Below are 11,030 nucleotides of genomic sequence, written 5' to 3' on the forward strand. Positions count from 1 at the left end.
CATGTTTCTGAATTTAATTATGATGATAATGTTAAAAATAATAAAATAGACATCTGTTATAATGACACTATAATGTCTGTAACTAAGTTCTGGTGTGTGTATGTTTGTCACATATAATACGTAAATCATTATCAGTATACAGACACTGATTTAATCATCACAACAATTCATTGAGGTAGATGTTGTTGTCCCTGTTTCGCAGATGAAGGTGCTGAGGTCCTAAGTGGTTGAGTCACACAGCTAGTAAGTGAAGAGGCAGCACTCAAACCCAGGTATTCCGGTCCTAGTCTGTGTATTTCTGCCAAAGAATACTTTGTGGCTAAATTCACTGGATGTGATTCAGTTTTTATCTGTCATCATCTGTTAGCTTTGCCTTATCCAAACCAGCTCACCCTCTTTTGCTCAGAACACATTCGGACCTTGGTGACAGTGGGACGCACTCTCATAGTGCCTCTTTTCTCGGCCAGAGTCCTTCCTTCTCATATCCCATCTCCTCTACTGGGACTGGCCTAGGGGTTCTGTCCAACTGGACACTGTCTTGTTGGACCCTCTGCTTTACTCCTGGCTGCTTCCCAAACTGGCTGCTCTATGACTGGTTTCTCACGGTGCTGCTGGAGTGGTTTTCCCCAACATTGAAACCATTTATGGAGCCCAGATTCTCCTGCAGATATGGCCCAAGCCCTTACTCTGCTTCTAAGTATGTTCTAACCATGTCTTCTTGCCCAACCTCATCCCGTGTTTCTCCACTGTTCAGTGTATGCTGCAGTCATCAAGAACCAACCCCCACTCCAGTTCCTGCCTTGTGTCCTCCCTCCCTCACCACAATTCTCTTCTCCTGCAGGTCTCAACTCATACATGAGCTCCTCTAAGAAATTTTTTCTCACTTTCCAGTTCAGATTTGTGTGCCTTTTCATCTGTTCCTGTAGCCACCAGGTATTTTTATCCTCAGGTTGATGTTTTCTCTATTACTTGTCTGCATTTGCTTTTAGCCCCTAAGAACCATGTGGGCAGGGCCAGGTTTGTCTAGTCTTAGATGCATCCTTGGATGTCAGTACAGTCTGGTCTGTGGAATATATGCAATCAGTATATATTAGGTGAAGAAAAAAAACGAGCCATTGAATAGGACTTTGTACATCTCTGAGTGTGTTTGATCATGATGTCACTGTCTCCACTTAGGCCTCTGAATGGTAGGGGCACTGTTCTCTTTCTACGTTATTTGATGTCTTCCCCCGGCTTCCCTGGTCCTCTCTTTTATAATCTCACACATTCATAGGGGGGAATGGATTCTTGCTTGTCTTCCAAGTTTGTGTTAATGTTTTACAGGAAAGGAAACTGAGTCTGCTTCCAGGCCCAGCCAAGACTGGACCCTCTGTCTCCAGTATAGGCCCAAATCATGCTGTCTCCTTAAACATTGGACCTGGCATTTAGCCACCCATGGATGATTCAAAACTTAGATCCAAAGCTCAGTGGAAATCTTTTTGAGGTCGTAACTATTTGACAGCCGCATGAATAGCTATGAGGGCGTTAAGCCAAGCAAGCAGAAGTGAAGCTGTCTCCTGGCTTGCCCCCAGCCCAGTGCTGCCTGTGCTATTCTTACCTACTCCCAAATCAACTCTAAAAAAGGCTTGAGCAAGAGGGACATGCTGGGGTAACGGTGATCCAGCTACTTGTCTTTGTGTCTTACCTGTCTTTGCCTCTGGTTTATTGATTAATGTCTGATATTAACAGAACAGGAGATACTTCTGTGCTCCTGGAAATTGAGTCTGTGTCTATTGAGAATAATATAATGAGTGAAAATCAGGCATCTGGGGAGCCACAAGACAAGTAGAGAACACGAGAAAAGGACTTCTCTTCTGAGAAATTGGGGACCAAGGGAGAGAAAGCCGCTGCACCATCAGGTAGGGGTGTGAAGGCACCCAGACTGCAATGCAACAAGGCTCAGGAGGCAGACAGCTAGTTCAGTGAGCCAGAGAGTGGAGGTGGACATTAGGTTGTCCCAAGGAAGAAGCAGAGGGAACTGGAAGGTACATGCCGTCTTCTGAAGGGCTTAGTAAGAGAGGACTCTTGGCCAGGGGTGGATGATTGGCAGGAACCCAGGGCTTACCAGTGACGGAGAGTCTCACAGCCTTACTGCGCTGGGGGCCATGGCCACTGTTAGCTGTGCAGTAGTAGTTCCCTGAATGCTCTTCAGTCAGCGAGAAGCTGATAGATGCTCCCTCTGCAAAGTGGGCTGACTTGTACTTCAGTAGGACATGCTCATGATAAAACCGGTACAAAGTGTCCGGAGAATATCCCTGGGTTTTACAGTGAAGTGTCACCTTGGTTCCCTCAAAATTCAGGACGTCTTTAGGGCTGAGAGTGAGGACAGGAAGAGACATGCGCACTGAGAAAGAGAAAAAATTAGTCAAGAATTGCTTTTGCCTCTTACTGTAGATTTCAAGGCAATTTCAATGCAAATGCCCAGTCTCCAGTCTCCACCCTTACCTTGCTGTCATCAGAATCACACACCCTTACCTGCACCTGCTCCTTGCTCCTTCCCTCTGCCCTATGACTGTGGAAGGTTGTCCCTGGAGTGCCCAATTACTCTGAGTCCTCTTTCCCATTCCTGTTCATTTCTCCCTTGACTTGCATTGGCCTCAGGGATTGATTCGCCATTGACAGTTTTTCCTTAAAGATTAGCATAGTCCTCTAGAGCTTTTTCTTCAGCTCCTACTCTCTCCCTTGGCCCAGACTGACCTTCCTTATTTACAGGTGAGAAAACTGAGTCAGAAAGAGACTAGGAGACCTGGCTGTGTAGGTTTTCAGGGCTGGCCAGGACCAGAGTTAGTGTCCTGACTCCTGGTCCGGTGATGATCATATTGTCTCCTTAGAAGTGAGCCTGGAGTTTGCCATGAGTGGAGGGGTGACACAGGGCTCCACAGCAACTGTTTTGCCCTCATCACCGTAATTACTACAGTAGCTTTGAGGTAAGGATGGTGCTGTATACTAGTAAGGAAGGTGATGTAATCTGGGGTGCATATTTATAACCCTTAACTAGGGAATGGTAAGCCTCCAGAGTTACGTATTGGGAGTAACTGTGATGTTGCTATCTGTCTTTGTATCCTGCAGAAAGTTTCACATTGGTTATTGCCAGTAATTAATGTTAATTGGGACAACATTAAGATACCTCTGTACCCCAGAGTTAGAGAGCTCTGCCACAGCCCACAGCTTATCCCTGTGGGCCTAGAAGAAAAAAAATGATGTCAGAGAAGACAGCCCTGTGAGAGAAAAGAAAGAGTAGTAGTCAATGGCATTGAAAGAAATAACAAAGACATTTCTTTCCTTGGATTTTCCTGGGTCTAAGCTCTTCTCAGATGTCCACAAGAGTAGGGGTCTCTTTGCTTGCACAACTCCCATTATTGCAGGTAAGGGTTCTTTCTACAGAGGCTGGTGACCCAAGCTGATGTGCAGCTCTGTCCCACTTTTCCAGCCCTATCATCAGCAAGCCTCAGATCCCACCAACACTTACTCTGCACCTGTATCCAGGATCTCAGGCTGTCAGATATGATGCTGTGAGTCACTGTTGCTGCCTTACACCAGTAGAGCCCTGAATCTTTACTCCACATGGCAGCAATCCGAAAGTTTGGGGAACTGCCCCAGCCTGATCCCAGGGTCTGGTCATTTCTGAAGAAGCAGAACCGGAGCTGGGCATTTGGCCTCTCTAGAGAGAGCTGGGTCTCACAGGTCAGGGTCACTTGGCTCCCGCTGATGGGCTGGAAGGAGCTTGCTCTCAACACTGGGCGTGAAAACAGCTCTAGAGAGAAGAATCACAATAGTCCCAGAGCAGTGAAGCTGGAATTGCTTTGGAGAGAAACACATTTCAAGCAGCAGCACATCCAGAAGTAGGGAAAGAAAGGGATGCTATCAATTTCTAGCTTCCTTTTGCCCAAAACACTGCTGTACTTCCTCTGGTCCTTATAGGACTGTGCCCTGTGGCATACCCTTTTCCTCCTCTTCTACCTCTATGAACCCAGGGAGTCTCCTTTTGACCAACTCACTTCACAAAATAATGAAGGCTTTACCTTGGACTTGGATTTCAACTGCGTTGGAAGAAACAGGGCAACAACTTCCCTTATGTCCAGTACAGTGATATGCACCATTGTCCTTGAGACTTGCACGAGGAATATGGAAGTCAGAGCTTTTATTAAGAAATGCTAGGACATTATCATCCTTGTAAATAGTATTCGGTGTTACTTCTGCCTTTGCCCGGCACCTCAGAACCACAGAGTCTCCTTCAAACACAGAAAACGGAGCTTGCAGGATCAGCGAAGCTATGGGAAACACAACCGCAGTTACTTGGTTCATCTCATTGTTTCCCTTTTTATTGTTTTTCCAAGTAGATTTTATTTTAAAAGATGGGTTGGGAAAAAGAATTCTTAAAGTAATTATCATTTCTTTTTTTTTTCTGATTTAAAAATGAACGCATACACCTTGAGAAAAGTTGAAAAGCAGAAATGTAAGTAAAATCACCTACCACCTCACCACCTGTATTTTGGCATGTTTTTCCAGTTTTCTCTTCCACTTTCAAGTATTGAGAGTCCTTGTGTATTCTTTTATGAAATAAAAATTGTACTGGTGGATTTGATGACTTTCCTTTCACTTACTATGCTATGAACACTTTCCTACGTCATTAGTATCATTACTGAACCTGATTTTTAACGTTCACAGTTTTTCTTCACTGGCGGTAACATAAATTTTTAAAATGAGTATTCTTTTTTTTAAACCATTTTAGGGTCTGCCATTTTCAGGGATGTACACCTATGATTGTTTCAGTAGGCAAATTTTTAAGAGAGGGTGTGTTAAGTCAAAGAGCTTAAGCATTTTATTTATTCCTTGCTAGTACACTGCTTCCACTACGTTCAAGGATGCTATGACTTCAATTTCAAAACTGGTGATTTTAGGGCAAAAGAGGAAATGTCTCTTACTTCATCTTTCTTTCTGTGTATAGTTATCTACCTATGCATTATCTACCCATAAGAGTGAACAACCCTTCTGCCACGTATTATTCCAAGTAAATAATATGACTTAAAACTATACATAGGGGCCGGGTGCAGTGGCTCATACTTTTAATTCCAGCAGTTTAAGAGGCCCAGGCGAGCAGATAGCTTGAGCCCAGGAGTTCAAGATTAGCCTGGGCAACATGGGGTAACCCCGTCTCTACTAGAAACACAAAAATTAGCCAGGCATTATGGTGGGCTCCTGTAGTCACACCTACTAGGGAGACTGAGGTGGGAGAATCGCTTGAACCAGGGAGACGGAGGTTGCAGTGAGGCAAGATAGTGACACTGCACTCCAGCCTGGGTGACAGAGCGAGACTCCATCTCAAAAAACAAAACAAAAAAACTATACATAGATTCAGAAACCATTCAAATGAATTACTCCTTAGACTTTCTGTTACCTGAGAAGCTTGTAAAAAATACAAATTGCTGGGCCCCACTCCTATAGATTTTGATTCAATAAATATAGGGTAGGCCCTGAGTATCTGTATGATGGAAAAGCTGCCCAAATCAAACTTTAAGAACTACAGGTTTAGAGACATTAATCCATTCAAGTAAAAATTTTCTTCATTTTAATGTTTAAAGCTAAGCAGCTAATCCCATTGCTTGTCTGGTTGTATTCCAAGTATTTTACTCTCTCCCTGTCTTACCAGAGTGTGAAATAAAATTGTCCACTCATAAATGGTCTGAAGTAAACAGTCATAACAGCTAGAGAGAAACATGGGCTGAATTGATTTCTAAAGTCGGTGTGTCTTTCACTCTCTCTCACCTGAAGAGAAGACCAAGCGCACAGGGCTACTGAGCGAGGAGCCCCGGGCCTGACATCTGTACTCTCCAGATTCTCGAACCTCGAGGGTATTTGCTGGGGTTTCTCTTGGTATTTCTTTACCAAGGTACCATTTTGTTTTCTGTGGTGAGTAGACGTGAAATCCCTTGCAAGTCAGAGTCACTCTCTCTCCTTCGAAGACTGTGGTCCATGGAGGCTGAAGGGAAATAACGGACTTGTGTGTCCTTGCTGAGGAGGAAAGAGAAAAGGAGTCTAAGGTAGAGGCGCCCGCAGGCCCAGCCTTAGGGCCTCCTGCTGCATAGCCTGGCCCTCACCTCACCCAAGGGAGAAATTGCCCAGGGGATGACAATGAGCAAAATGATTTCAGGAGGGTGACACTGGCAGGATTCACCATCAAACGTCACAGTTAGGTAGCCTTACATGGAAGGGGGTCCCAGAGAAAACCACCACGGCACTGCCATTTCATCATGTTCATACACTCACAAGAACCTCCAAAGGTGATTTTTAAAATCACAGTGTTGCACTTACCCTGAGAGACTATATCATATTATCTTAAGATTTGTCACTAAAAAAACCTTGGCAGCTCAACTTAACGTCTTCATTTTGTAGATGATGATTCAAATGCCCAGAAAAATCCCATCATAGCTAATTGTGGCAGAGCAAGAAAGGGACAAGTCACTCACTGGCATCCAGGGGTGGGCAGGACAAGGTGACAGCTGCAGCACTGATTTGGACAAGGAGAGGGGTTGTAGAGGGTTCTTGCTATTCATAGATTCTCAATTATTCACTCTTAGTTGAAGGAATGGCAGTAAGAGCCAGAACTAATTGAATGTGGGATGCTGATGACTTGTCTTCTCTCCTATCTCCCCTTTCTGTGCCTTTCTTTTTTTTCAAGGACCCAATTGTTGGATTTTCTGTTCCCCACACATTTCCTGGAGGATTTTACTCCAAAGCTGTAGAGAATGCAGCATTCCTGCTGACATCAGCACAGTGGGATGTTTTCAGAGGGATTTTTCTGGCTTGCTGATTGGAGAGGATCCTATCTTGAGTCCAGCACAATTGCCATGGAGTTGAAGATGTCCTTCCTGGTTAAGTGGGGTTTGTTGGCAATAACAGTAAATGCAGAGCCTAGCAAAGGCCAGGAGCTGCTTGTGCATTCACCACTTCACCCAGAGAGAGTCAGAGGGTGACCAGGGCACTATCCTAGCCCTTGGGCAATGCCAAAAAACCAAGCATCACTTTGAAATCCCTGCCGATCTCAGCAAGAAAACAGGAGATATTAGAGATCTCAGGCAACCATCACAAATGTTTTCTATTCATTAGAAAGAGACACTCTTATCCAGAGACACTGAAGTGCTAAAGACAGGAGAACTCACCAAGCTGTCCGTTGACAGGAGCTGCAAAAAATAAGAGCCAGAGATGAGCACAGAGCCAAGATTCTTTTGCTTTAAGACAATTCTCTTTTTTCCCCATGCATATATTACTTCTCCCATTAAAAATGCATTTTTAAAAAATCTAATAATTTTTCATCAAATGTATATGTATAAATACTAAGGCATGGTGCTTGGACTTTTAAAATAAACTTTAAAAATGGTATCTGCTGTCGAGAAGTTGACTGGTGGAAAAACAGAAACACAGTGTAAAGTAATATAATTATATCACAGGGTGTAAGTGCAATAACAAATACACGGCGGTATCTTGAGGGCATAAGGGCCACGTAGTCTAGTGTGTAGAATATGTGTGTATGTGTATAGATTGTATGTTTGTATGTGTGTTGAAGAGGGCGGATGGATCTTGGAAGGTATCTGAAGTAGATGATACTTCAGAAAACTGGGAGTGAGAACATAAGAGTCTGCAGGTGGATGTTAGCTTTTGTGTGTGGCGAGAGGTGATGGGAAGGGTAATCAAGGCAGAAAGGGCACAGAGGTGGAGACACGACATTGGTTCTCAGGAGTTGGGAGTGTTGGGGGAAAAAAGAGCAGAGAGGCATACAGAGCCCCAGTAAGTGGCTCTAATTTTATTTTCAAAGCCATAAGGAGTCATGGAAAGGTTTCAAGGAGGAGATTGACAAGGTTAGAAGTGGAACTTGGATGGAACACTCCATCACAGGACAGACTTCAGTGGGATACAGTACGAAGGAGGGAGATTGATTAGAAGGCAGGGCAAGGAAATGGTCACGCATTACTTTGAGAGGCCCAGATGAGCAGATCACTTGAGCCCAGGAGCTCAAGATTAGCCTGGGCAACATGAGGTAACCCCATGTCTACTAAAAATACAAAAATGGCCAGGCATTATGGCAGGCTCCTTAAGCTATACTCTCTTCATGAAATCATTGACTCCAATGGCTTGTTATCATCATGCCTACTTTTTTTTTTTTTTTTTTGAGATGAAGTCTCACTCTGTCGCCCGGGCTGGAGTGCAGTGGCATGATCTTGGCTCACTGCAACCACTGCCTCCCAGGTTCAGGCAATTCTCCTGCCTCAGCCTCCTGAGTAGCTGGGATTACAGGCGTGTGCCACCACTCTCAGCTAAGTTTTGTATTTTTATTAGAGACAAGGTTTCACCATGTTGGTCAGGCTGGTCTTGAACTCCTGACCTCGTGATCCACCGCCTCAGCCTCCCAAAGTGCTGGGATGACAGGCGTGAGCCACTGTGCCCAGCCCATGCCTAATTTTTAAACAATCAACTGAGGCTCAGGTCGTTTAGACCTGATGCTCTGACCAAGAGATGGTAATGTTTAATTTTTTTTCAGAGTATTTATCCAAAATGATTTTCATTATCTGTTTATTTTCCCATCTCTAGAATGCAAGCTCTATGAGACCTAGGACTTTTCTTGTGTTCACCATATATCCTCTAGGACCTGTAACAGTGCCTGGTATATAAAAGATATTCCTTTAATATTCCCTAAATATATTTTTGTTGTATAATGAATTAAAGAACTAGGTTAGTAATATAGAGATAGAAGGATAGAGATTTGAGAGTTGGGTAATGAAGAGAGAGAGGACAGAAAACTGGCAGGTTTATAAATTGAGTAGATATTCTGCATAAGATTCACGTTTTATTTATTCAACAGAGATTTTTGGAATGCCAGTCATACTCCAGGGCAAGGCAATAGAAATCCAGCAGTGAGTGAGAGGCACATCATCCCTGTCCACATGAGGCTACTGGAGACTTATCCGAACTTAAACATTTTACTGAGAACAACAAATTATTCACCATTGACCTGAATATTTTGATTTCCTTAGTCTTTGTATTGTTTTAAATGAAGCTAATATTTTTGTGAGCGCTTTCTATATGGTATGCATTTACATGGGTTATTTTATATAACCTTGTCGATAACCCTATGAGGTAAGCACTAGGATTAACCCTATTTTATAGGCCAGGAATCTGGTAGCTAGCAGGTGGCAGAATGAAGTTTTGAACCTAGATCCTGTTTGACCCCAGAGCCCATGTTGTAAACTCTGCCCTCTCGTTGAAAGGACCTAGCTAATGCTCATATTATGTGGGTGCCACACTGAGATGTGTTCCTACCTCAGGAATTATAGTCTATGCACCTTACAACTTTGGGGTCCTCTTTTCTTATATCATGCCTGCTCCATTTCTGCTCCTCTAGCTCCTAACTCACCTCTAAGTTTCATGAAGTCTTTACTAGCTATTTTGCATATAGTTTATTGTCAGCCTACAGCATTCATTGGTAACTTTTCCTGGACAATTATTTAACTGGGATCTTGTTGCATAGCTGTTTCAAAGCACACTGGCCTTGTGGGGAGCCCTTCTATGTCATGACCTTCCTGAGCATAAACATGGTGCCTCCTGTGGACTCTTATTGTTCAGCACCTGGTACAATACTGTGCATAGCTATTACTAAACACATTTGCTGAATAAATAAATAAACATATTTAATTCTAGTATTTAAACTTTAGTAAAAACCAATCAGTTGGCACCTATGAATCGATAGAAACTTATCCATACCCACAGGCACAAAAAGAAAGTCATATGCTTTAGATTTGTCCTTGCTTTGCCCACCTACCCCTCTCTAACCTCCCCCACTCCATTTCTTAATCAGCCAATCGCTGCAGTGGTTTGCAATTGTGTCCAAAAGAAACAGGTGTCTTTCTTGTTAGAAACCTTGCCCTCTCATGCTTGGGACCAGGATCTGGCCTTGTCATACAAGGAGTAAATACATCTCCTCTGCAGAGAGGAGAGTAGGCTCTTCTATAAATAAGGCAATATGAATAAACAAACATGAAATATTTTCCAGCCTTTATGAAGTATTTTTTGAAGAAAAAAAATTAATGAAATTTTAAGTGTCATGGTTACTCTGTAAGATTGAAGGTTTCTTCCAGCTGTGACCATTTTCTTCAGGCTCAATAGAAAGCCCTGAGCTACAGAGTAAAGTTCAAAAATCTAGTCCTTTCATGTAGGAAAGATTCTCTCAGCAGGGGCTGAGCCCCAAGAAAGAACCAGATCTGTGGTGGAGAGAAGCTGTCTCGACCCCACCCAGGGCCCATGTTAAGCCCGTTTACTCACCCAGGAGCAGTAATATCACCCGCAGTAGCATGAAGACCTGGACCACCAAGGGCTGAGACCAAAAGAGAAGTTTCGTCAGGAATAACCGGCTTGGACTTGATCTTACAGTCAGGACACTGCACATCAGCTCCAGGGAGCACATCTGAGAAGCTACACTTTCAAAGAGAGCCGAAAGCGTTAGTGAATTAGAAAAAAGGAAGTGGGAGTACTCATATTCAATTACTAATCAAAGTTTCCTGCCTGATGATCAAAGAAGGAAAAAAGAAGTTAAGGTTTTAAAAAATCACATACCCTTGACCCCACATTTCTGCTAGTGGGAAATTACCCTGAAGGAAGTATCTGAAGAGAGTTCTATAAGAACGTTTATTGTAGCATTCATTATTGCCTAAACACTGGGCACAAAACTTAAAAACCATGCTATGGGAACTGTTTAAGAATATTCTGATTCATCTGTGCAACGACAAGCAATCATTAAAAAATAAGGTAAATCACAATATGCTAAGAAGGCAAGACCACCCCGTTTGATGTGAAGAGGAAAAAAGTAAGATATAGATTGGTTTTGTAATATTATCCCAGTGGGTAGATATAAAAAATAGGATACATGTGTACCTCAACTCTTTTAAGTATACTTTCTTCTTTTCCTGGAAAGCACGCACAAAAATATTGATTATGCTTGA

The 11,030-nt window shown here is 43.1% G+C and overlaps 1 protein-coding gene across 2 annotated transcripts in view; it reads right to left on the reverse strand.

Moving 5' to 3' along the window:
- The window catches only part of FCRL5 (Fc receptor like 5), a 38,624-nt gene extending 28,076 nt beyond the window's left edge, over positions 1 to 10,548 (reverse strand). The window contains exons 1-6 of one of the 2 annotated variants that reach the window (XM_017510069.2): positions 10,354 to 10,548; positions 7,200 to 7,220; positions 5,806 to 6,051; positions 4,062 to 4,310; positions 3,509 to 3,793; positions 2,105 to 2,383 (exon numbers count right to left, since the gene is read on the reverse strand). In XM_017510069.2, the coding sequence (XP_017365558.1) occupies positions 2,105 to 2,383; positions 3,509 to 3,793; positions 4,062 to 4,310; positions 5,806 to 6,051; positions 7,200 to 7,220; positions 10,354 to 10,495 (1,222 nt within the window). In that variant the 5' untranslated portion in view covers positions 10,496 to 10,548. The remainder of the gene's footprint in view (positions 1 to 2,104; positions 2,384 to 3,508; positions 3,794 to 4,061; positions 4,311 to 5,805; positions 6,052 to 7,199; positions 7,221 to 10,353) is intronic. The other variant, XM_037731863.1, reaches the window with a different exon arrangement.
- Between the last annotated feature and the right edge of the window lie 482 nt (positions 10,549 to 11,030).

The sequence above is a fragment of the Cebus imitator genome, unplaced genomic scaffold (assembly GCF_001604975.1).
Source record: "Cebus imitator isolate Cc_AM_T3 unplaced genomic scaffold, Cebus_imitator-1.0 Scaffold427, whole genome shotgun sequence".
NCBI classification, from domain to species: domain Eukaryota; kingdom Metazoa; phylum Chordata; class Mammalia; order Primates; family Cebidae; genus Cebus; species Cebus imitator.